The 27,945-nt window shown below is 40.0% G+C and overlaps 1 protein-coding gene across 2 annotated transcripts in view; it reads right to left on the bottom strand.

The window, feature by feature from the left end:
* Window positions 1-27,945, bottom strand: part of ZNF277 (zinc finger protein 277) — a 53,974-nt gene that overhangs the window by 7,230 nt on the left and 18,799 nt on the right. The window contains exons 3-8 of one of the 2 annotated variants that reach the window (XM_080613327.1): window positions 23,965-24,163; window positions 20,750-20,838; window positions 18,829-18,911; window positions 8,716-8,807; window positions 7,269-7,379; window positions 4,102-4,234 (exon numbers count right to left, since the gene is read on the bottom strand). In XM_080613327.1, the coding sequence (XP_080469453.1) occupies window positions 4,102-4,234; window positions 7,269-7,379; window positions 8,716-8,807; window positions 18,829-18,911; window positions 20,750-20,838; window positions 23,965-24,023 (567 nt within the window). In that variant the 5' untranslated portion in view covers window positions 24,024-24,163. The remainder of the gene's footprint in view (window positions 1-4,101; window positions 4,235-7,268; window positions 7,380-8,715; window positions 8,808-18,828; window positions 18,912-20,749; window positions 20,839-23,964; window positions 24,164-27,945) is intronic. The other variant, XM_080613328.1, reaches the window with a different exon arrangement.

The following is a 27,945-nucleotide window of genomic DNA, read 5'->3' as shown; positions in this document are numbered from 1 at the left end:
GAGGAAAAACAAAGGCTTTATGAAACAAGTTTTCTTGTAGGTAATAGGTACCATTTTTCAGCTGTCTAGCTTAGTCATCAGCACATTCATTATCGTGATGTTACATTACTACAGATACATGCCATTTGTCAATTTGAAAATAAACATCTGTGCTTCCTACAGAGCATACGTTATCCTTAAAGTGCTGCTGGTAACAATCAGGTGAACCCAGAAAGGAAGGCCTTCTCGATCTTGGTCCATCTCAGTTCCTGGGGCTGGGAATAAGAGAGTTTTAATACTGCCTTCTGTTCTTTCATGGCCTCCAGCAGGCACCACAGAGTACAGAGTTCTTCCCTCTCTGCTTTCACTTGGCCCTTTGGGCAACTCCTGGGGCCACAGCCTAACACAGGCACAGAAACAAGAAAATTAGGTTGGAGGAGTTTTTTGAGAAAAGAAAAATACGGTAACCTACATGTATATCTTGGATGCATCGTTGCTCAGTTCCTCACCCTCTACTATCAGTTGGTCTTTTTCAATTTATACTTCAAGACTTTCTGAATAGGATTGGTACCATCTTCCATACTTACACAATACTGACAAAAGACCTCTAAATCCACTGGGAAGTCTGCACTGCCTTTCAAGTCATTTGCATAATTGCAAACCTCCCAGTCTAATTCAATGTAACTACCCAATAATAAACTTTTGATACTTGCTTATGAAAGAAATCTCATGCACGACAAAAAAGCTGCCACTCCTACTAAAGATTATGTGTAATTTACCTTAACACTAACATGTGAATATGTCAATTAAATGGGGGTAGACAAATCAAAGCAGCTTGTAGATCATGACAGAAGTCATAGAAAGCCTCAGAATACTAGAATATCTACAAAGGAATTTGCACTGTATTACTCATTGCTATGCCAAATTGGAAATTTAGGGGTAGGAATCACCAACAAATAGACATAAAATGTAACTTATATGAAAACAGATTCTCACAACTGCATTAAAATGACATATGAAGGCAAAAGCATAATGGAGGGCAAGAAAGAAGGCAGGCAAACCTACTGCTCTAAATGAAATCAATGGGAGCTCTGACATCAGTTTAAAAACACAAGTAAGAACTGGCCAAAAGATCGTGAGGCAATTCAGCAGACGTTCTCAGGACATCTGAACAAAAAGCCCTTAAAATGTCTCAGTACAAAAGCCACAAATTAAAGGAAACTGCCAGTTCCAGCTTAATAAGACTATTTCACGCAGTGTTTGGTAAAGACAATATGTAATGGAAAATCATAAGAAAAGGACAATTATGTCTGTAAGATAGTTGTAATAAAGAACTGTCCATTTAAGTAGCTTAATAGCTTAAAATCCAGTTGCTGACAGAAAAGCTTTATGGTGCACATCCTAAAAATAAAGTGGGTAAGACTGTGATAATACTTATATTTATCATTAGAGGCCTACTTAGTGTTATAGTCTCTTTATGAAAACAAACTTGATCAAACTGGCTAAGATCTTTGTTACATTCTCAAACTTTAGGGTTTTTTTGGTGAAAATATACCAAAATAGATAAACTGTATGCCTACATCTTTAGGTCAAGGTGAATTCAGTAGTAAAATTGGAAACAGTCCATCTATTATGTCTGATAAGATATTTAATCCATGGCTGTGAAATTGACCCTGGACATTTAGAGCAATGTGAAGCACAGATCTTAAAGACTCATTGAGAAGTCAGTAAAGCTTGACAGTACACATTAGAAAAAATGATCCTTTAGTAAGTTGTAAGTTGCTGGGGGAGAGGAATTAAAATCACTACACCCTGAATATAGACTCAGCTTGGAAAAACCCCATCCTATTACATCAATATACCCTACTGTAGATACATATGTGCAGTAGAGAATAATGTTATTTCTCCTTACACATAAAGGCCAATCTACTGAACCCCAAGCGAATAAATTAAAGTTCTTCCTTTTAATCTTTTCTCCTTTGTGCAAAAATAAAGGGGTTACCAAAGGCTACTTGGAAAGCAACCCTTTCTGCTACATAGGGACTATCCTAAAAGTTTCATGTCAGTGAAAAGTTTGATCTCATACAAAAAGTGTGCAAATGCACATTTTATAGCATATCATTTTATAAGTGTTTAAGATACAGGTTTTAGTCTGTTTTTAATTCTTTAATAATAAAAGATCATTTTTTTAAAGAAGAAATGTCAGCATTCTGGAATGGATACAGTTTGAAAGATCAGAAAGAGTGAGTATAAACAGTTCACTGAGCAGAACGTAGTGAAACACAACTGAAAATGCATGGAAAGAAAACAAGTCTGTAGCAGAGCATATAGAGCCAGATAAAGAATTGTGATCATTCAAAGCATGTCCCAGAAGCACTGGCAGCACACTGTACAAACCTTGCACATGAAGGCCCCCCAACCAATTTTAAACATCTTGACAACATATTTTAGTTGAATTATATTTACCATCCTCTGTCTGTAACAGCATGGACCTGAAAAATACATCTCTAAGTGATGCCGCTAAGTTAACAATATGTGAATTTGGTTCAGGCTGGCATAAGAAGTTACTCTGGAGTCCTGTCTGGAATACCAGCAATAACTAAAGAGGACCAAGTGACCTGAGCACTGTCCTGCAATTGCCCATCCTAATAGTTTGCATGTTCCGTGGCCATGCCAGCAGCACTACCCAGACAATGCTTGGATATGGTTCAGGAAGCATACAGGCTGTAGATCATTCTCAACAGACATGGACAAGGCCACTAGTTTTGGAGCAACTGGAGACAGTGGGGAAAAAAGGTTAAGTATATGAATATTAGTCTTGCTGTTATATTTAGTTTGGCACATTCTGCTTGTTAACATGGCACAGGCACTGCGTCTGCACTGATGTTATGACCTCCCTGTATCATAATGGTTGTCTGTGCTTCTGGGCAGTCATCTAGCTCAATTTCCTCATCACAGCTGGGACAGATTAAAATCCGAACAATGAATGCAAGCCAGAGGCAGAAGGTAATTTAAAAAGGATGTCAAGTTCTGAAAACTGCAGGATTACCTGCAGGGCTAGCAGAGAGGAATAAAACTATTAAAATCACTTAAAACAATTACAACATTAAATTCAAGTCTGTTAACTTGCAAGGGGAGAAGTGAATGCCCAGTTCTGTCAAGGAGCTGAGAACATACACCCTCCAGAGCTTCACAGCTTTTTCCACACCATGCAGCAAGTATAGGTCAGTTTTTAAAGCAGTGATATTTAAATATCTAGAAAAGAAAATATAGGCCATAGATCATTGATATTTTGAAGGGAAGTATGCAGGATCACAGAGAAAATTCACTCCATCTTGGGTAAAAAGGACTTTGCAGAGCATTAAACATACAACTTTTTGTTCTTAGCATTGAGTAAAACCCTGGGAGAGAAATTAAAGGAAAAGAGTAGGTAGAACAGTCAAGGATGCCTACTTATAACATGGATATTAACACACATAGAAGGCACAAAGCCTATTTCAGATGAAATTTAGTTACTTCTGGGACAAAATGTAGCAGCTTTTGAAGCAGTTCCTATATTCGTTAAGTCGAAGACAGCAAGTGAAAATCTTTTACACACACACATACACACTCTCAAAGGTCTGAGATAGCAAAATATTAATACCTAGCAACACACACCTACCTGGAGGCTAAAAATGAACACTCATTTTTCCTTTCATCTATGTATCTTTCATTTTCCTCCTCTTTCCATTCAATTTATACTCTGAAGAGCACTTTCAGCTTAAGCTTTGTAGAAAACAAGCTCAAAGCCAACAGCATTCAAGTCAGACCTCCATTTACTGCATTATCTCATTTTCCCTTCTGGTTTTTAAAGCAGAAGCTGAGCACTAATGACATGATGATTAGCGTCTCTTCAAGCTACATTCTTGTATCTCTCAAAATCAATTCTCAACAACAAATGTTTACTATTCCTTAGATTAACAATTATCCAGAAAATCATACCATAAAACAGCATATTTCTTAAGAGTCCTTCACTTGATTTTTGACCTTTGTACTAATTGGAGGTTTGGAATTACTTACTTCTAATAAGATATTGTCTGTATCTCTGTAGTCAATTTATTAATCATTCATAGAACCACTTACCAAGTAATTAATGATGTAAAATTTGTCATATTCTTTGTTTTTGGCATTGATTCTGCGATGCTGCTTCTTTCTCATGTGATCTTTAAGTGTGTTTTTGTCTCTGAAGACTTTTTCACAGTATAAACACTGCAAACTGAGATAAAAAGTTTGAGGTCCACACATTAAAATAAAACCGGTACAAGATAATAATCTTAGATCACAGTAGAGTCAAACAAACACAGAGATGACAAAAATAACATAAAATGGAAAAATAGATAATATAAAAGTTTACTGTTTGCCCCACCTGTAAAGTGAGAAAAAAGTCTGATTACCCAAAATTGTTCTACCAGCGCACAGGAGGGACACTGACTGGTCAACATGTAAACTCTTAACTCAGCATGCACTTATACTGGCATCCAATCCATCAGTAACCGTGTATTTATAACTCAGAGTGAAAAAACCCAAACTCTCAATGTGCTACATAGCTTTTAAACCAATTTAAATCAGCTGAAGAGGAAGTTCGATATTTCTAAGTCAACAGAGAGACTAAATGAAAGTTTGCCAGGGTGAGCAATGGGTTTTGAAAGCCTGAGAAATTGAATTTAGTAAATAAATTCTTTCATACGCACACACATATGTGTATATTTTAAAAATAATTCATATCTATGTAGATACGTGAATTATTACATATATATACACACAGTACTTGAGAATTTGAAAACTCATTAGTGAATGACAATTTTACCACACTTAGGTCTTCCAGAGCAATTCAAACAAAACACAAGTATATGCACTGTCTTAAATTCTCTGTTAAAGTACTATAAAATAATTGTTCTCTCCACTGTAGTATCAACTAACACCTGGAAGTTGAGCCTATAAAGGATTAAGTCAAATCTCCTGGCTCAGACTATGAGGACAGTAATCTGCATTTCAGCCTAAGTGGGTGATTCTCCCTGAAATAGATGATGGTCATTTTTTTTTTCCTGGCAGAGATGTAGCAGAGCCCTGAGCTTGTAGGAACATCACTGTTTAAAGGATGCAGGTCTTGAGCCTCCAGTTAGCCAAGATGCTAAAACATTTTTCTTATAAGCGATGGCTTACATGTCCTGCCAAGATGGAGACAGGTTCTTGGGCCATTTGAAAAATTATCTCCATGGGGCGAACTGGGAAAACCCCTGGAAAATAATTTCCCATGAAATAAAAACTATGTAACTGTGGCATTTTGCCTTTGCATTGGAGATACCGGCAGCAGGAAAAACAATGTGATGGGAGGGTAAATGACAGCATTTTAGGACAGAAAACCCACGGATTTCTTTAAAAGAGCAGTGTCTCTGAAATAAAATTATTATTATTTTTTTCTTCCCTTTACTGGCAGACGAAAGCTTGATTGTACAGTCAGAAGGAATTTTAACAGCGCCTGGGTCAGGTCTTTCTGAGATTTCCCCAGGGTTTAAGATACAGCTGGTGAAGAACAAAATTATTTTCTTACTCAAGCATTTGCCCCCACAAAACCCATTAATATTGTGCCTAGAAGGTCTGTACCTACACCCTGAAAAAACTCATACTCCTTCAGTAAAGGTGTATTCAGATTCCTCTCAGCTCTTGTGTGAGGAGCAGCAAGTCAGGATTCTCAGTATCTTTTTGTCTTCCAAGACCTGCTGTAACATTTACACTGTTAAGGAAGCTTTGAGTTCTTCTTGTGCTAGCAGCCTCAAAATCAAAATATTGCTTTGTTGGTAATCATAGGTCCTATGGCAGAACACATTTTATATATAAAATATATATATATTTTAGATTTATATATATATTAGATTTCATATGTTATATATCTAAAATCTATACATTTTAGTATCTGCTTTGCTCTGCTTGCTAACAGTAAAATGTTTGCTCTATTTGTGAAAGGCATCCCTGGAAGAATACTTAATGCTTTTCCTCAGCATATACAATGTAGTTATGCTATTTGCCTGAAACAAGATTTTTCTCCGCTTAATAATATTTTCAGGTACTATTTTACTAGCATGGCTATGAAGTTCATTCTTAGCAGTAGAAGAAGTGGCCTTCCAGTGCTTTAGAAGTAATTTAAGCATGTGTACAGAGAGGATTTGCTTTGAGAAACCTCCTTCTAAACAAAAGCCTAGGTCCTCCTGATAAATAGTAAAGCTGCAACTTACCAGTGAGCACGGTAACTCACTGCACTGGGCAACACCAATGGTAAAATACATTCTTAATAAATCTTCATTTCTGGAGAAAGTTAACATGTATCTACTGTGACTGCACATTCTTTGTCAAGCCAAAGACTAAATTTGAGAGTCTTGTTGCATTTTCCATCCTTTGAATCTTTTATTTCATTTCCTTCCTCCGCACCCCCAGATGTACAAATGAATGGATCCTAAACTGACTTGGAAGGCTATTTAATCTGATTTCCATATCCTAATTTTCACAGATCCAAGTGTTCTGTGCTTTCATAACTAAGCCTAAGACTTAGGCAAATTCTCCTACAGTCTTTGATTACAGACTGTATTAAAATCTACTAAACTTGTTAAAGCTTATTTGACTCTTAAAGAAGTAAATTGTCAGCTAGAGATCAGTTTATATTTGTGGCATGCTTCTTATTGTCCCATTTATGAAACTTATAAAGGGTACTTAGATACTTGCAAAGGAAACTCAAAGTAAAGAGTTTCTTGTTCTCCGCTACCTAAGCTTTTCTCCCAGATTCCTTTTCTAACTTCTTCGGCCATCTCAGGTTTATGTGTTTCTAAGGAAGCATATACACTGGCTTTCTCCTGCTCTGGGATGTACTCTGTAAGCAGTAAAGAAGGGAAAGACAAAATATCCCATGATATTGATATATAGAGTCAAACAAATATTGTTATAAGAACTGTGTATTCAGTGATTAAAGAAATGTTTAGCAAAAAGATCGTGATAAGAAGAACACTAACAATTATGAGAAAAAGGGATGTGCTATTACTGATGTCAATGCAATGCATAACAACTGAAGCTTCGTGCTTTCAAAGAATTAAAAGAAAGCCTTCTAAAGAGCACAAACAATAAACTTATGTTCTCTGTTTCTTCTTAACTAATTATGAATGTTGAATTAAATTTAACCCAACTTATTTCCAAGGTTAAAAAAATATGACCTAAGTCCATTAACACTCCCCAAAAAAAACCCCAAATAAAACACTACTTACTTGTCAAGCTTCCCCTGTAATACAGCCAAAAACTCATAACAATTCACAATGTTATCTGGCAGCCCAATGTTAAAAGCATGCTCTCTTGCCATATGATTGAGAAGGACAGATCTACAAAAGACATAACAAAAAGTCGTATTATTCAATTAGTGACTCAAAATACACAAATTGATCTAAAAATGCATAAAAGCCAACATTAAATAACAATAATAATGTTGCTGACACTGCTAGAAAAAAAGAAAGCAACTTTATTAAAATAAGTTTTCAATTCCAGCTCTGCTCAACGTTCAGTAACATTTCAACTGCTTAATCTATGCGCACAAATAGTATCTTTTAAATGAAAATTACAATATAGTTTATTTTGACCCTCACTGTTAACAAAGGTCATTTATTAACTTGAATAAGCAAATCACATGATTCAACCAACTTTCTTAAGAAACAATTCTAAAAAGCCATTTTGTTTTCTCTGTGCTAGTTAGCACAGTGGAAATTCCTGGATGCGATATGCTTTTACATCATTGCTTCACACAGCACCAGCAATGCAAACAGCACTCAAAAGTACACGCGAACAAACACGGATGTTCAAATAAGGTATTTTCCTAATAGAGATATACTGGTTAATTCTTTATGTGCCAAACATCTCTTTATGCCCCAGCTTCTGCTTTTGAGGACTAAACAAATAGTGTTGACACTGCTAAGCTTTGCTTTAACCACAGTCCAGGTGCAATTTTCAAGCGACCTGTCAGACCCAATAAGCAGAGGATGAAGTTCTAGGGCTCAATAATGTGAACTTCACTACTACAGTCAGGGAAAAGGATTGGATGCTCGTGCCACATTGGGATAACCTGTGCGGACATGACCCTGGGCCCTTCTACCTTTCCAGAGTACCACAACTGGCCAGGCAAACACACATTCAAAGAAAAGACTCAGCCTTTCCAGCTGAAACTGATTTACTTGTATAAAGAAAGTTTCTTTGGAATAAGCACTTGAATGGAATTCAGGCTTGCATTTGACTGATGCTGCAAAGCACTCCATTCTCTGGTTTTCCACTTTAATTTTCTAATTTGATATTTGAATTCACGCTGGTTTGGTGAGGTTTAAATACGAAAATATGTAACTCAATAGAAACATTTTGTAATAGCCATACTGGCTTAGGTAGCTCAACTTGCCACTATAACAGCTGCTGAAAAACTGTCTGTCTTTAAAATGGTTCAGTTCCCAACTCCATCTTGCTGGGTAGTATAAAGAGTTGTACTGAAATAGATAAAAAATTGAGAAGTAGGTCGGGGTCTATTTAAAATGGCATTGCAGTTGAAAGAAACACTTAAACTACACCTTTAATTCTAACATTAGGCACTAACTGGTTCGATGCCATCAAAACCATAAACAAAGATGCTGAGCACATAGGAAAAAACCAAATCAAAAGCAAACAGGTAAACAAACCAACCTGTTTCCTGTGAATTCTTGATCGCAGAACATACACATACTATGAAAACTTGTGTCATCTCTCTCTTGCTGTTGCTGTTCTAGAATTTCTCTCTATGAAAAGAATCAGATACAGTGATTCAGAAAAAATAAGAATCATCCCATAACATAAACTTATTTTACCTCTTTATCTTTACTGGTAACAATGAACTAATAAAATTAAAATGTGCTGCTGACAGAAACCAGATATTAGTATTTCATAAGGCTGGGTTCTCACAAAAATTGCAGCTTTTCAAAGGCAGCATGTGTTCCAGTCAAGTGCTAGTAATGTCCTCCTAATATTATACCAGATGCATGGAAAGAAGCACAATCCTCATTGAGATTTTATGCATCTATTTAAATAATTCTGTATGGAACATGTCAGTTTATTGTTTCTACTTACGGTTCAGATTTATCTCTGGTATCAGTGAGCAAATTATTGGGAAACCACATAGCACCTAATAGAATGAGAAACTCAATTTTACATGGCTAAGTGCAGGTGATCTAGAGGACTTTTTCATAATACAGGACCGACGATGTTTCTGCAAGAAGCTGTGCAACATCCTAAACTCAGGATAAGCTGATTGCCTTTACCACTGGTCCTATTTAAGGTAGAGCAACAGGCCAGGCAGCTTTACAACACTTGACACAATTTTCATACCAACAAAAACATGCAGCAGATGATTTTCTCTGATGCTGTAACAGCAGCAGTGTAGTTATACTGTGGAATTACTATACGTTTCAGATGGAAAGACCATAATCATCTGGGACACGGGACAATTGCTGTTTGAATTAAAACAGTGTATTTTCAGCCCAGTAGCACACTACCCTCTACTTGTGTTTTAAGTACTAATAATAGGTAAAGGATTTATTTCCTGTGCAATGTAGAGATGCTACCACCAGCTCTCTGACATTCGGAATCCTGACTGAATATCTTAGGGGATTTTCTGAATCTATTTATCTCCTTAGAGCCTGCAACAGTGGAGCTTTGTTTCTCACCTACCTCTTTAGTAACTCTTTTGTGTGGATTAAGACCCAAATTTGCCCACAGTCTACATCTGAATTCAGCTATGCCTGTTGGATAAGCTCCATAGCAGGCAGAAAAGAAAGCAAAGAAAAAAGAAAGCAAAGAACCCCCTTTCCCAAAAGAAGAAGGCTTGAGCAATTGTCATTACAGGTCCTGCAGCATGGATGGGCTGGTGTGGGTCAACCACACCACATCCTGCTGCCCCCCACTGAGAGATGGCAGGAGGTTGATATTGGGCAAATAAGTGTTCTGTTGGTTTCTCCTAAACCAGAGCAGCACACCATCCAGTGAGGGGCAATGGGATGAACAGGATGCCTGCTGGAGAGTGCAGGAGCATGCCCACCTGAGCTACATTTGGGCTAGGGCCAGTGGCTGCTGTGGAGGACGAACGCACTGTGCCATAGCTTGTTTCAGGGCCCCATATTCACCCCCACAATTTGCAAACTGTAGCTGTTGCACATCATTTAAGAGTCTGTTACCCTGAAATGCAGATCCTGGGGCTTTTTTTTGATGTTTTTGTACTACAAGGTATATATTTGAGGTTAGAGTCATGCTCAGCAGTGCCTCCCTACTCAAATTTTAGGTCACATTCACTCATGTCTTGCTGCATTATGCAAAACGTCAACTAACAGAAATATAAATTCCTATTTTTCAGGTCTGACTCTGGAAGGAGATAAATGGAGCATAACATATTTTGTGAGAGCCCTTCAGCAGAGGCACAATTAAGCAAGGATATCTGTCTGCTCCACATAGGCAATGAACGTCCCACAACACGCCAGTATGAACTGGTACTTGTAGCTGTCACCTCTCTCCACTCAGCATGTCTGACCTTGTTTGGTTAACCCTGAATGTGAAAGCATCTGTGTGCAGTTTATATACTTTGTAAAACACACTAGAGACCGCCTAAAAAAAAAATCAAAATATTTCAATTCAAACATTAAGATAGCAAGGTTTGAACCCCCATCCTCCCATTAGAGATACTGTAATGTAGCTTCCTAACTGTACTCCACTAGGAAGGAAAAATCCCTCATGTTCTGCACTATCTGGCTGCCTAACCCCAGATTTTCACCTCATAAAAATTGCTTACTGGAGCCCTGGTGAGCTGCTGCTCCCAGTTATGTCTGAAGGGGAAGCGCACTGTATCCTCCACACTGAAGGTGCTCCTGCTACCCTCCTCTTTCACCCTTCCCATTTCCCCTCCATCAGTATGCTCAACAGCTGGTAAACTCCGACTAGCCCAGCATCATTGTTCTACCAATTCACTCATCAGAGATTAAAAAATATTTTCCAAGGTAGACACTCCTTTTATTGAATGTTGGCATCATTCATTGCTGGAGGGAACTTCCGAAGCCAGAAAGCAAATGTGGTACTTGCACAGGTGAGGAGTTAGAAGCGCTGGTTCAAGTACAGCAAAAGCAAGAGGGCTGCTCTTCTTCCTTACAGACATTCCAACCCTTCACTTCACTGCTGAGACTCTGATGGGAGAACAGCAATTACAATAATTTGCATAAAACTTGAGGTTTTTCTGAGTGGAGACTTTCAGCTGGTAATAAAAGCTTAAACTGAAGCTATGAGGCAGGAAATGAGTAATTTACTTTAATACCTGCACCAGTTACCAACTCTTTTGAATTTTTAGGGATGTTAGCAATAATTCGTGGCTATAAGAAGACAAAAATACCCAAAATATTTCAGCCATGAAGATTTTCCAAACCTTTTTAGGACACTGTGTTGCATCAAAGTGTCAGAGAAGGACAGGACAAAGTCATTTGAGGAAAAAGCACATATGTTATTTTTCTTTTGAAACAAATAAAAGAATTAAGCATAGACAGGAAAGGTAATTCAAAACACTAAAAAAGTGTCTATATACACCAGGATGATCATCTTTAAATATACCAGCACACTAAATTGCTAATACAGAAGAAATCTGATCATTTGTATGACAGTTTGTAACCTGGAGTGTAGAAAAATGCCCTGCACATTCACAGGGCTCAGTCTGAGGCTGCGAGGAATTCAGATTTTCTCCTAGAAGGTGGTAATTTAAAATGTGTCTGTAAAAAAAAAAAGTGCCTGCTCCTCTCCTGGGAAGCAATATTTTGGAAGAAATTACCCAGAAGTGCTCACACACTATGCATCAGCAAGAATTCACACCGAAAATCAGTAAAGATGAAAAATGCATACTTGCAGCTAGTAAGCACTTTTCCCTAAACAATTACTGTGTCCCTGGTCTGCAGCTCAAGAGACATTCAAGAAATACAAAATATCTTCAAAAGGCAAGACTAAAAACTCCACTGAGTGACAAAAGCTATGGACTCAGGACGGTAGGCTTTATCGCGCATGAGACTTTTCTGATACTGTAATTCCTGTTACCCTTCCCTCCAACAGACACTGTATCCCAGGTGCTAAATTAGATTTCTTTATTGCTGTCAGATCACTGTTGGTTTTTTTTTTGGTCATAGACTCCTTCCTTTACTAACAAGGCCCTCATAAATAATTTACGTAGCCATTTAAATGCACGGCTTGGATCACTGACACAGAGCAATCATTCACAACTTGTACTCAGCACAAGTTTTGCCGAGTACAAGTTTGATTATACTCAGCAACCGTAAGAAAGAATTAGTGGTCACTGTTTTGCCTGTTCTTTCCATCTCCATCAGTTGGCCTGACAAAAAACCCCCAACACTTCTTTCTCCTGTCTCTTTTATAATCACAGCACTTCTTAGAGGTAAGAAATTTAGGCAGAAAGTACTTCTCTAGCTTTAAGATAGAGGCAGATTGCACCATGCAGTCTGGGACAAGATCAGGCAGTGACTGCAGTAAGACCTGAACTTCTCATTCCTCAGTCCACAGACCTGATTGTGCAGTCAGGGTTGGATTCTGCAGTTCAGTCTGTAAAACAGAGCTAACAACAGTATGATTCTTCTTTGTTTTTAAGATGTTCAGGACTAAAAAATAAAAATAGAAAAATAAATTACTGCCATAAGGCAAAGTCCAAAGTTTCTATTCCAAACCAAAGTAATCTCAAATTATTGTGTTTCAGTAGTGGCTTGACTGGGACAGGAGCATTTTGTAGTTTGGGGTTCTTGTTGGCATCTGTCTTGCCAGTTCTGGTCCTTTGCTCTCATCCTCTCTAGGCAACAGACTAGAAAGACAGTAGTTATACAAATGATCACTTAAGGTAAGTTCCAATGAAAGCTGTTTATAAATGGTGCTATACGCTCTGGGGAGGTGGTTTGTCTGAACATGTTCCTTTGAAGAGGAAACTTCACAACTGTCACAGTGTGAAGGACTCAAACATCTGAGCATTCAGGCACACTACTACGAAGAGTGCAGGATCACAGGCCACATGCCTTCTGTAATGATAATGGACTAATTAATACTACTGAAATCAGAGTGTCTGCCTGGGAAATGAGGTACTACCAGAAATAGCAATGTTGGTATGAATTTTGATCTAAATATCATAAGATAGAGACTTTACAATAAGAATATGTGTTTTATCAAGGTCTCCTAGGTGATCGCTCAAACACAGTGTGCATCTTTAGCTTTAGTTTCTTCCAATTTAAATAAGAGCTCCATTTCCCTGCTGAGTGCTCACAGAAACTAGCTATTGCTGTAGGCAAAGGAAGCAGGTGAAACATTCTGGTTTAAAAACAAAACAAAAAGATCATGCTGACAGATCACAACAAGAAGCTGTTTATACCCTTTCCTGGCAATAAAACAAACTAGCACAGTACACTGAGATGAAGACTAGGATTCATAGAATCATAGAATAGTTAGGGTTGGAAAGGACCTTAAGATCATCAAGTTCCAACCCCCCTGCCATGGGCAGGGACACCTCACACTAAACCATGCCACCCAAGGCTCTGTCCAACCTGGCCTTAAACACCGCCAGAGATGGGGCATTCACAACCTCCCTGGGCAACCCATTCCAGTGCCTCACCACCCTCTCAGTAAAGAATTTCTTCCTTAGATCCAATCTAAACTTCCCCTGTTTCAGTTTGAACCCGTTACCCCTTGTCCTGTCACTACAGTCCCTAATGAAGAGTCCCTCCCCAGCATCCTTGTAGGCCCCCTTCAGATACTGGAAGGCTGCTATGAGGTCTCCATGCAGCCTTCTCCAGGCTGAACAGCCCCAACTTTCTCAGCCTCTCTCCATACGGGAGGTGCTCCACTCCCCTGATCATCCTCGTGGCCCTCCTCTGCACTTGTTCCAGCAGTTCCATGTCCTTTTTATGTTGAGGATACCAGAACTGTACACAATACTCCAAGTGAGGTCTCACGAGAGCAGAGTAGAGGGGCAGGATCACCTCCTTTGACCTGCTGGTCACACTCCTCTTGATGCAGCCCAGGATACAGTTGGCTTTCTGGGCTGCGAGCGCACACTAAAGCCAGCTCGTGTTCATTTTCTCATCGAACAACACCCCCAAGTCCTTCTTCACAGGGCTGCTCTGAATTTCTTCTTTGCCCAATCTCAGGATTGGTAACACCTGAGATCCACTACAGTCTCTAAAAACTTGCCAAGCACATTATTTGACAATTGTATACACTGTTAGGATAAACTAGCTTTGGAGTAAGTTACATTTGGTTTTGTGTCTACAGTTTCCTCAAAGATTGATTGATGAGCTTGAAACTCTGCTTGAAGCTGCTAAATAGGTAAAACATTTATAAAGAGCCAGGGTATCAGAAATTTCACGCCTTTGTAAAGACCAGCAATCTTATCCGTATCAGTAACTTGTCTCCTAACTTCTATCTTCAGCTTCTCTCCTTACTTATCGTTACATACAGCTCTCCCACTTCAAACAGTACTCTCTCACCTCTTGAGTATAGAAAAAAAACACAGCTTCCAATTCTGTAACCATTATAACGTCCTCTCTGATGCTATCTCAAGAAGAATGCCTTTAATATCATCAGAGATGCCTGTTGGAGAAGCACTTCATGAAAGAAACTTAACTGTAAGGTGCATGGAAATACAAGGAATTTGTCGGGATAGAACATTTGGTCTGGAGAACACTCAACCATTTTTAGGCCAGCTGTCACACCATCCAATGTACTTGTATTTGCTGACTATTTTGTGCACTTTCTCTCTCACCCAGTGATTATGAAAACTCATACATAGTTCAGGAATGTCATAAAAAGCCTCACTGGCTAGGCAAGCAAGACCAGCATGTCAAAGACTAGTCTCTACGGAATGAAGGATGATGCCATTAGAGACCTACTTTTGGGACAAACAAGAGAGGAAAGCAATGGGGCAGTGACCTACTGTCATTTAAGAGATGTTTTTGAGCCTATCTGGTGATGAAACTAAAAGTACCCCACTTCATCTGGTACATGCCGATTGCCCAAGTGGACATTCCTGACTTCTATGTGAACAAGAATGAAGTAGAAAAAGGAACAGGTAGTCTTCCTTTGGTTTAGTTCAAAGCACAGGCATAGAGCAACACGTTCTGGCGAGGAATACATAGCTATGGAAATAAAATAGGGAGCATTTAAGAATATTGTCATATGGCTTGGGAAAAAAAAGACTACCCCTGACAAAGATGAGAAAGAGCACCTCAGGACATCAGCTTGTCAGCTAAGTGACGAGACTTTAAACTAGGTTTGACAAGAAAGTAACAGAAACCCCAGAGAAAAATAACAGTTGTAGCCTACTGGGAAAACAGGAAATCGGGAAGAAAATGGTGGCGGTGGTGGGGAAACTATGTAAGAACCCTGTCTCAGATTAAGCTTGTGACAAACTGGGGATCATACAAACAGCTCATTCTGGGAAGCTCGTATAGCTGTGTCCATCCGAGTTTTGGTGAAGACTTCTCTTCAGGGTCTCTTTACTGGGAGGAAGAATAACCTCATCATTCAGAACTACCAGTCACATCACAAGAGAACAGCTGTAAACATGACAGCAAGACAAGGACAGTGCTGTGGCAGGGAGTGTGTATTTTCAGAAAATAGGTTTGGGGTTTTTATCTTTTTAAGAAAAATCTTAAAGATAAGACCAAGTGGCTTATACTGACATTCCCCCCCCTGTATCTTGAGTTTTGCCACGAGGACTTCCTTTCCTGGTACTGCTTCACATCTGTGAATTCTTTGTCCACACTGTGGTTTTCCAATAGACCGTATCTTTTTTTGTGTTACATGGCCTTTGTCAGCTATTTCAGCAAGCTGTGCTCTCTAACCTAGTTCAGGCTCATTCCTTGGCCTCTCTCAATACATCACAGTCACCGTAATGTCTCTGCACGACATCCACCTTGGCTAGCCCCCCTGCTGCAATACAGCCCGAAATATTCCTGAACCGGGGTTTCAAAATGGTAAATGAGATGTTCCAGCTAGCACATTTGAAAGACATTTGTCCTTGTTTGGGCTTGCTGTTGGAAACAGCAGTTAGGATCCAAAGGCTGCAGAAAAATCACCAAGAGTCGTATGGTTCTGGTCTTTGTTCTGTGGAACTCACATGAGTCCATTTGCCAGCTCAATCTTAATTGCTGGACTTGTCTGCAGGTAAAAGACTTTGAAAAGCAAAATAACTATTTAACTTGCAAGTCAACACTCAGATTGCAGCAAAAGGAAATGAAAAAATAAACAGACATCATTGCTGTAACTAAAGCAGTGACTCCATTAGCCCCAACTACAGCTGCAGCTTGATTTCACAAAATCCTGCTGTAAAAACTGAAGATACAATTCTGATATTTAAACCAAGGTTAATACCAAAAGTTATTTCACACCGTCATAACAATGGTAACTTAATTTACTCTGTAAATTAACTTTTCTAATTTACTCTGTAAACAAATGCAGAACTTGCTTTGGGGTAAACCCTGCACTCCTTCCTGAATTTGAGAAAACGTCTATGTGCAGAGATGAAACAGTTTACCTGCCAACAGACTCCACACTCCCTTGACACTGGCAGTGGACAGAAGGCCCAGCTGGAACAAGACTACATAGCACAAACCACCACAAAACCAGAAACAAATGCCCTTTAAATAAAGAAAAAGTACAGTCCAATATGTAGCAGCCAGGAGTTACTGTTACAACAGATAGTTCTATCAAAACATTAGCTGCAGGCTCAAGCAGGACCCTCTTTCCCTCCTTAAAGCCACAAACAACATGATATATGCTTGGGAAACAAACACCATTCTGACACTGCCTGCCCACATGCAATATTCAAGATGTCTTTCATAACCTCAAAGGTATGATAGGAAACTGGAAAAGGTACAGAGAAGTGCCATAATGATGCACAGTGAAGAACCATCAAATAGACAGCACCTGCAACCTCAAATCACTGAATCATTGAGGCTACAAAGGATCTCTTGAGAGCAATTAGTCCAACCTCAAGCAGGGTCACCTTCAGCTGTTCACTGTGTCTAGTTGTGTTTTGAGTATCGCCACAGATGAAGAGTCTACAACATCTCTGGAGAACTTGTTCTAGTGTTAACCACCCTCACAGTAAATAAGCTTTCTTGTTTTCAAAGGGAATTTCCTGATTTTTAATTCCTGTCCATTGCTTCTTGTCCTGTTGGTGAGCAATGTGAGAAGAATCTGACTCCCTCTTCTTCATTCCCACCAAGTATTTACACACACTGATGGGATTCCCCCTGAGCCTTGTCTTTCAGGATAAGATACTGAACTAGACAAACCTCTTTTAACTAATCCAAGATGACTTTTCCTACAATGAACTGGAAGAGAAGCATGTTAGACATGAGTGCATCAGCTGTTTTTACTGAGTCCATGCCAATCCAATGGACCTACGCAGGAACGAAGATTTCAGCTGAGGCAACTCCACGGGAAATCCTCAGCAGCAGAACTACCATAATGCTCCTCTGCTGGAGCTAGGATACTATGGAGGGCTGTGTAAGACCTGTACATATTCCACTGGTTCTGGGAATTTGCCAGACATGTACTGTGAGCTGTAGAACACTCACAGGATAGTTGAACTAAATGGATTTTATCTGCCAATTTCAATTTTCCTGGGGACTAGAATTTGTTGTAAGCATCTCCTTCATTGTGAATGCTGATGATTTAAGGTGTCTTCAGTTGCGGGCTGCAGTACATACAGACTTGTGATAGAAACATCCTAGAAGAAACAGCGTAACAAAGGGTTAAAAGGCCTGTGTTGGCAATTCCCAGGACAGAGCTGCCAGCAGTAAAATGAGGAAGATATTTATGCAAAGACCATAAGGCCTGCACTCTAATACCTTACAGCGCAGATGACTTGCCAGCAGAAGACCCTGCCTGAGGAGACTGGTAACAAGGCTGCTACATATCACATAACACTCATTTTTAAATTAGCCCAACAGCAAAACCACACTGCAGATGTGTATTTCAAACAAGAAAACAACAAAAAATCCCCAGTGGTCAGCAACCTCGACTAAGACTCATGGAAGCTGAAGTCAGCAAGAGCTTAACATGAAGGACCACACATTCAGAGCTGACAGCTACTAAAAGATACGAGAGATCTGTCCAAAGTACAAGGTTGCCACCACCAAGCAAGAAGAACAAGAGCAGTTCATGAGGTCTCAACAGCTGGCATTTCTGGTCCTTTGCATCTCATAGAAACAATCCTGGTCAGACTTCCTCCACTCACACAATGTGGTGCTTTTGAGCGTGCGAGTGTGAATTAAGGAAATCTGGGTAACAGAGTGTGAATGCTCAAAAAGAACCTGCTTGAAGATTCTGTAAGTATCACCTTCTCTTTTCACAGTATCACACACTGAGCTTTATTTTGCTAATTTCCCTGCATTTGTATTATTACACAAAAGATAGTGTGCCAGTGCATTGCAGATGCTTGCAAGAAGAAAAATGTTCAGCACACTCAGCCTTTTTCAGTGCTCAGGGCTTATTCTCCACTTTTTGCGGAACACTGACTTACAATCTTTGAATTTATTCCAAGGAAAAATCTATAAACAAGGAGTTTGTGTATGTTTGTGCAGCAGCTAGGGAAATGAGCTTTAAAAAATAACATAAAAATCAGGATTTTGCAGTTTAGCAAAAAAGATGTTTTCACTTTAAAATGCCCACTAAGTTACCATATATTGCACTATGGAACTGGCCACCTCAAAAAATTAAAGAATAGTAATTTCTTACCAGTCTCTTCTGCTGAAGCTGTTCTCTAAGTAATCTGTCTTCTGGTAAAACATCACATAGAAGAAAATAATTATCCTGTTCTTCTGTTAAGAGATCAGGAAGTGTGGGTAAGGGATGAGAATTTGCAGCTGCTTTGAATATTTCTGGCACACAATTTGCTAAACCTTTGGAATGAGTTAAGAATGTGAGAATGTGTTTTTTAATCTATAAAAGTCATAATTTAATGAAACATGCTTAAATATTTGTATATACATATTTGTAAGACCTTTACATCATTCATATTACAGTACAAAGTCGGAAGTCTTGTATAGATCTTCTCCAATACCAGCTTTATTCTTTTTTATGACGGTTCTTCTGGAGACATCAAGCAATTTTAATTATTTACATTGGTTACAGTATAAAGTCAGCATGAAAGAAACATGAAATCATCTTTAGTTTTACCTTGTATGTGGGATTTTTAGTTATTTCCCGAAGTTATTGTCAGTTTTCACTAGTTACCATTTGGTATACCCTTCCTCCTTACCCTGACTGATCATGTTACCATGATCGCTTTTGCCATCTCATTTTACCATCTGCATCACAACTGCTTAGTAATACACATTGAGACTTGCCTAATTTACATTTCTACTTTTGTTTTACCCACATTTCATGTTAAATAACCTTTTTACTAAATACATTCATATACAATTTAGTAATAAATCTTACTCAAATGGATTACTTTAAAATTACTCAGCATGTAAGAATATGTAAATACACTTAATAGTTTGCATTTAAAAGTTACTCTTTGTTAATCAAAGGGTTATGTGGTTGGTGAACTGAAATGTCCATTAGTAGATCTTTTATAACTTAAACTTGCCAGATTTCAGCCTTTCCCATCTTTTCATACAGAAGCCTGTGTGAAGACAACCCCCCTGATTTGTCATTTTCCTCTGGAAGGGCTATCGACAGTTTACAATTCTGGCAAGCTCTGGCATTCAGGCATTTGATCCGCAATTTTCAAACTGAGTGGTAAGGCAAAACCATAAATATGCAAGAGAAAAACAACTATGGTCTTTGAAGTAACGTTTTCTAGGGCTTTTTTTCTAAACATTAGTTTGCATAACAACAACAACATTTTGTACCCAGCTTTCACCTTCCACCCATCTCTGACACTGGCTGCATGCACTTATGCCTCTCTTTCAGCTCTCCATGAAGAATTAAAGATGCAGCAAAGCCCTAATGTTCTCTTATCTGCTTTTAGGTAAATTATATTTTTCTGTTAGAAAAGGGAGAGGCAAAGAAACGTATCAGCTACTTCTGAGAAATGGTCATTTCACACAGTCATCACTGTCCTTCGGATGGAATGTCCCACTGTGCCAGTGCACCAGAATGGTGAAGTATGGTCTTTGGTCTTGTGCTGGAACCCCCAAAATGGCAGTCTTTGTATCCCTGCTGTGGAGGTATTGTCTTCTAATACTCTTGGGACAGTAAGCACTATGGCACCCTGTGGCTCTGATGTCCAGGAAGAGCTAGCAGCATCAGTGGGGGTGGTGGACAGGGTGAAGTCAGAAAGTCCCAAAAAACCAGGAATGTTTCTCCACATTTCTGGAAGGACTGTCACCAATTATCCATGCAGTGGGTACCAAAGCTTCCCCAGCCACGATATAAGCTGTACCAATTATAGGTCCTGATTTGCAACTGGCCTCAGTTTGGCAGCTCATTTAAGCATGTACTGAGTTCATCCTCACTCAACACAGTGCTGAGACACGTGTTGCAATCCTTGGAAAAGATAAGTTTAAATATGTGGTTAAGAGTTAAACATTAGTCCTGTGGTTTTCTGACCTAGTGTCAGACTTCTTCACACTTGGCATCAAAGCAGCAGTATATGCCAGAAATTATCACATGATCTGGCAAACAGAGAGTAAGCAAGTGGCAGACTTACCTAACGGAGCTTCCGAATTCGTTCTTATCACACTACAAAAATCTGTGATGGGCTGTTCTGCAAACCTCTTCTTCCAGTACAAGATGTATCTTTGACAATAAGGGATGATTAGTGAAAAAGGAAACATCAAACAAAGTTTAATAAAGAGTTGATCGCCTCTGGTTTTTCCCGTCCTCTAAATTCTTGAGTTTAGTATTTTTAATTCCTGTCTCTGTTTTCAATTTCTTTATTTTTCACAACCATTAAATTCATTCAGCTTCATTCAAACTGGGTTTAACTACCCTACCACAGTGAAGAACTCAATAAGCCAGATTTGCATTAAGCTTCACATAAATACTGTGGCCTATTCCCATCTTCAGACAGAAGCTGGCACTCAGATGCATGCTTACTGAACAGTTATACTACAGAGTACTCTCAAATTCCAAAACTATTGTGCTTTGTGCTTTGCAACATGCATCAGGAATCTGAAGCTCAGTAAAAACATCAGCTTGTCAGAAGTGGGGTTCTGGCAGGTCTCCTGCAGAGTTGCAATGAAAGCTGTAGCTTAGCAGACAACTACATAGACAGAAAAATAAAGTCCCCGAACACCTGGGAATGGGATGGCAGACAGATAAGGAAAGCACTAAACACACCTTGAAGGTTTAATCCATCAACTACGGTTGTTTAAAAACATTATTGTACTATCGTTTGTATTACAGCAGCATCAACAGAGCAGATCCCAACTGAGCTAGAAGCTACTGTCTAACCTAGAAGAAATTATCACCTTAAATTATATGATGAAGGGAACCAAGCAATCCTTATGTTAATTACTCAGAATCTTACTATTAAAGAAAAAAAATCTGAAAATGCTTAAGTGAATGCTTATGTTTATACTTATGGCTCATATGCATGATATAAATCATGGGAGAGTCAGTAAGGTAAAGGCTAACTACTCAGCAACAACTTGCTATTGACACGCCACCAAATTAGTCAAAGAATCAGAAAAAGATCGGATATTGTTATTATGAAGTGTAAATAATGTAGCTTTTAATACTTGTGCAATCTAAAAGTTTACTGGCCACAGCTATCACATCCCATGGTGGTTCACGTTACCTCTGTTTACCATCTAAATATATGAGGACTTCAATTGCAGCAGCTAAGGAAGCAGCGCATATTTCTTTCTACTAACTCTGACATGGAGAGGACTAACCTCTGGTGCAGCAGCCTGCTAAGGACAGTGAAGCCAGCATGCATGGCTGAAGCTCATTCAGAGGCATCATTAGATGTCAGTGAGAGGTGAGCATTCTGTTGTTCCCCTCACTACTCCACTGTTCATAATGCACAATGTCTTGCTGCTACTCAGAACAGCAACTCTCCTAGAGTAAGTCATCCTTGAGCTTTTAGGACATAAATGTGCAAATGAAGGGATTTGAAGATGTCATTTAGTCTGTTCTCTGCACTGAAAAAAATGAACACCGTTCAAACAAACCCACTTAACCATAACCATCTGTGCCATGAAGCTGACTGTTAAGGGATTTCATATCATAACCCAAATAATCAACGATCAAGTAAAGGCAATGCCTTGTTGCACTTTCAGGGAGAGAGAATGAATGATCAGTGTCCATGAGTGACACTGATTATGTTCATGTCCAGTCATGCAGCTGAAGCTTATTCCCCTTATCTCTTCCTCTTGACTTCATGCCAACCAACCCTTATTCTTGTTTTCCATTAGCACTGCTCTTGTCTGCATTCTCCACTTCTTGTAGCTCTGTCACAAAACATATTCCTGACTGTAATTCACTGCTAAGTATAAAAAAAAAAATAACTAGGTTTTCATAGTTGCTTCTCTGTATTTTCCACATTTCTGTTTAACACCTCAGATTATGCTTTTTTTTGTGTGTGTGTATGCATAGTATTAGACTATTTTACTGATATTCAGTATAACAAATAAGAGGAGGCACACTGAAGAGTAACAACGCCATCACTTCACATCCTGGGGCCACTTTCTAAAAGATTTGGCTACTTTCCAATTGCATCAGCAGCAAAAAGAATCCAAATGGGCATTTTCTTGAAAAGGTGATTTTAAAATACATTTCTATTCACGCAGAATAATCCCCCAAGCACACTTAAACTGGTGGTCTGTGACTGAACAGCTCCAATCCCTTTATTTATCTGAATAAACTAGCATTAAAGCACCTTGCATTCTTGTTCTGCCTGCTTTCAGCCTAAAACCAAACAAAAACAAGTATCAGTTTTCAAATTTAAACAACGTTAAGCTCACACATCTGAATAGGGATTTATATGGCTTATGTTTCCCTTCCTAAATTTCATCTTAGTATTTATTTATCTTTTTTGCATCTTGATAGACACAAATTACTGTCTTTGGCTGAGTAACTAATAACAGAACACCTACCAGGAAACTCCCTTTAGTTGAGAAATTATCCAGCTAACATTTAAACACTGTGACAGACCTATCTACAAACTGGCAGCTACCATCTAGCCTGCTGCTGAGCCCATACATTGCTGTGTGTGAAAGCAAAATGCCAGGCAAGTGCCTTGTCTCTGAAGATACAAGCCAGCTGGGGCCATGCCAGGTACTGGAGGAAGCAAGCCAAACGTGACCCTGCTGAGATGATCAATGACACAGCTGTAGAAGGAGTCGCAGTTGTATGTAAATTGCAGTACTGTAAAGTGTAGTTAAGGATTAAATGTGATTTCTATGGGGAAATATTGGCATCCTTAAAATATGGCAAATGAATTTCATTCCAGAATGTAAGAGATCCTGTATTGAGCAACTTCTGCGTACAATACACTTCAGGTAGGACACTGTAAGTGGAGAAACAGAGTCTTGTCCTATGCGAATAAATCCCCAAATTAGGAGTTGATTCTCTAGAATGTGCTTTATGAAACAAACAGCTTCCTAGCTTGTATGCAACTTGTTGATTATTAACGAGACCTGAGAAGTCCCTAGGATATGTCAAATAATCTCTAATGCAGGCATTGCTCTGTATTCTAATATCAAGTCCCCTGGTCCCAGCAACATCCAGGGGCTGGGGAATGTGAGGGGATGACAAAACAACCTTTTAATCCAGCAACAAAAAGATCATAAAAAGAGTAATAAAAATCCTCCCACAACACCCCTCTGTTATCTTTAAAAGACAACCTCTAGTTTTCTGAAGCTTTCTACAGTATCTGCAGCACACACACACACTCATTTTAAACAATATAACCCTTACCTTCTAAAATCCGCTACCAGTTTCACATCTGCTATGACGAGCTTGTGTTCAATAATCATGTGCTTCAGGAGCTGGCTTTGCTCTGCTAAGTGATAGCATTCTTTGCAGAAAACACAAGGCACATAGGGAGAACTTTCTACAGCAGCAACGCCACCTGGACTTTCTGGCAGAGACAAAGGCTCCAAAATACACTCTGTATCTAAAACAAATAAAGAGAATAATTAAGTGTGACTAAGCGAATAAATCTACATCACTTGCAGTACTTTTAGGCAGTACATGTAAAACCTGTTTTGTTGGGTCCCTGTTTTATTGCATGGATCACTCCAGCAACAAGGTGCTTGGAAGTGAGTTGACTGCATTATTTCCAAGAAGGATGGTGTGATGTCAGCACAGGGCAGTTATTGAGTACTTGCTCCAGCTGAAACTCCCTGCTGACACCAAGACAAACAGACACAAGTGCTCTCTGGTTATTACTAATGAAAGTTTTATGATGAGAAACCTATTTTTCTTCCTTTCATTACCTAGAGTACCTGATGATATGAACGAAGCTACTCTCTTTCACACATTCCTCATGCTATCAGGAAGGCTTTAGGCTCTATAGCACAAACTGAAACACTTCCTAACTGTACAGATGTCGACAGGCACTCGCCATGCCCCATGTGGAAAGGTCATTGGCCTGTGTTTGTATTATACTGCACCAGTCAGACATAGGTTGCTCAAATGACAGCACACAGAGGTGAGTCACCAGCTTCTGTTCTTCAGGTTCACTGCTGTTTGTGGTTCAACAAGTGGGTGGATTGCACAGTACTGCAGTAGTACTGCAAACAAACACATTGACCCACGGTATACTTGTGTCCCTATAAACAACATAAACAATAACAGTGTAAATTCATAAGCTCTTCCACTGGTATAAATTAGTGTAACTCATTAAGAAACATTGTGAAACCAACAGATTTCAAGAGCTGTCCCCATTAGCCTAACCAAATTCCAGTTGTCCAGAAATGAACCATGGTGTTCATAGAATCATAGAATAGTTAGGGTTGGAAAGGACCTTAAGATCATCAAGTTCCAAACCACCCTGCCATGGGCAGGGACACCTCACACTAAACCATGCCACCCAAGGCCTCATCCAACCTGGCCTTGAACACTGCCAGGGATGGAGCATTCACAACCTCCCTGGGCAACCCATTCCAGTGCCTCACCACCCTCTCAGTAAAGAATTTCTTCCTTAGATCCAATCTAAACTTCCCCTGTTTAAGTTTGAACCCGTTACCCCTTGTCCTATCACTACAGTCCCTGATGAAGAGTCCCTCCCCAGCATCCTTGTAGGCCCCCTTCAGATACTGGAAGGCTGCTATGAGGTCTCCACGCAGCCTTCTCTTCTCCAGGCTGAACAGCCCCAACTTTCTCAGCCTCTCTCCATACGGGAGGTGCTCCACTCCCCTGATCATCCTTGTGGCCCTCCTCTGGACTTGTTCCAACAGTTCCATGTCCTTTTTATGTTGAGGACACCAGAACTGCACACAATACTGCAAGTGAGGTCTCACGAGAGCAGAGTAGAGGGGCAGGATCACCTCCTTCGACCTGCTGGTCACACTCCTCTTGATGCAGCCCAGGATACAGTTGGCTTTCTGGGCTGCGAGCGCACACTGAAGCCGGCTCATGTTCATTTTTTCATCGACCAACACCCCCAAGTCCCTCTCTGCAGGGCTGCTCTCAATCTCTTCTCTGCCCAACCGGTAGCCGTGCCTGGGATTGCTCCCACCCAGGTGTAGGACCTTGCACTTGGCATGGTTAAAATTCATAAGGTTGGCATCAGCCCACCTCACAAGTGTGTCGAGGTCCCTCTGGATGGCATCCCTTCCCTCCGGCGTATCAACCGAACCACACAGCTTGGTGTCATCGGCAAACTTGCTGAGGGCACACTCAATCCCACTGTCCATGTCACCGACAAAGATGTTGAACAAGACCGGTCCCAACACCGATCCCTGAGGGACACCACTCGTTACCGGTCTCCAGCCGGACATTGAGCCATTGAGCACAACTCTTTGTGTGTGGCCATCCAGCCAGTTCACTTTCCAAACAAATCATATCTCAGTCTTTGGTACGGGTTTATGTTGGAAGCAAATACCAATCTCATTATTAATCCTTGATTTCAGCTACATGAATTTTGGATAACAAAAGGAGAGTAAAAGCAAACAGAAAAAACTCCCCAAACAGTTCTTGCATTCTGAGGATGAAAACTGAAAAGAAAACATCATGGTTCTCCCTGACTCTTGTGTTATGAAGTTAATTTGTGCGGCAGGACAACAAACTCTATGTCTCTTGAGTCGTGCAGCAACACGAACACCCCTGTAGAAAAATGAAATTTCATAGAATCATAGAATAGTTAGGGTTGGAAAGGACCTTAAGATCATCTAGTTCCAACCCCCCTGCCATGGGCAGGGACACCCCACACTAAACCATGCCACCCAAGGCCTCATCCAACCTGGCCTTGAACACTGCCAAGGATGGAGCATTCACAACTTCCCCGGGCAACCCATTCCAGTGCCTCACCACCCTCTCAGTAAAGAATTTCCTCCTTAGATCCAATCTAAACTTCCCCTGCTTAAGTTGGAACCCATTACCCCTTGTCCTGTCACTACAGTCCCTGATGAAGAGTCCCTCCCCAGCATCCTTGTAGGCCCCCTTCAGATACTGGAAGGCTGCTATGAGGTCTCCACGCAGCCTTCTCCAGGCTGAACAGCCCCAACAGAGATGTCACGGGGATCACAGGATGTTTGAGGCTCAAGGGACCTTTTAAGACCATCTGGTCCAATCCACTTGCTCAAGCAGGGCCACATAGAGCTGGTGGCCCGGGACCATGTTCAGATGGCTTCTGAGTATTTCCAAGGATGGAGTCTCTACAACCTCCCTGGGGAACCTGTGCCAGTGCTCAGTCACCCTCACAATGAAAGAGCAAGGCCTGATATGCAGAGGGAACGTCCTCAGTTTCAGTTTCTGAAGACATGGAAAGAATTAAGAAAGAGGCCTTCTCCCAAGTCTTATTTTGTCCTGCAGGAATGTACGGTTAAAGGAAGTTTAATTAACAATATTTACCAGATAGAAGAATCAATATATGACAACTTTCACCCTACAAAATACACATATATGTATTATGCAGTGGCAAGCACACAAAATCTGGTAATCTGGTAACTTGTCCACATGAAAAATAATTTTTAAATTTACATCCATTTAGCTTTCTTTCCCAGGAAAATAACCTAATGGAGGTTCCCCCCCCGCCCCAACATTGAAATAACCAAAGGGCTGGAGTTTCAGAGATGGACCTGGGAAGCTCCTAAAAGTTCTGTGACAAATTTCCATTCAGATAAAGGAAGAGAGGTATGAGAGGAGCACGAGGCTCTGCTACCCATCATATATGCTGTTCAGCAGCGGCTGGCCAGCCAGTGTGGACACGTAGTACTCCACAGCAGCCACAGCTGTCTGATGAAGGTGCTCCAGGGTAAGCTGGAGCTACTGTCCCACAGGTGGGAAAAGGTACAAAGCCATAGGAAATACAATTTTGTTGGTTCCACAGTGCTCCTGGAACAACATATCTGCCCTGCACAACCTTTGAGGGTTGTATTTATGACATTTGAATACATTAAACTTCCTGGAAAGGCAATGATTTGGCTGAAGACTGGCAGTCAGGTTACTTCAGTCTCTTCCATAAAATTATCTGAGAAGAGATGGCAGCACACAGAAAAGGCATTACCTGGAGCTATACAACTGGTGTTGACAGCCTAACATTTTTCCTCTCATAATTTTACCTGCACTTCAGCCCATTCCCTTCCCCAAGACATTTCTTTATTAAACTGGCATTGTAAAAAGGGTTCAATTTTTTCCTACCTTAAGAACAGCAGCTGCTACACTAAGTGCTAGAGCAATGCTCCTGAAAGGGTCTGTTCTCCCAAACAAAACTGATGTTACCTGCAAGAGTCT

The sequence above is a fragment of the Psittacula echo genome (genome assembly GCF_963264785.1).
Source record: "Psittacula echo genome assembly, chromosome: 1".
NCBI lineage: Eukaryota > Metazoa > Chordata > Aves > Psittaciformes > Psittacidae > Psittacula > Psittacula echo.
This window is presented reverse-complemented; position numbering and strand designations above follow the sequence as displayed.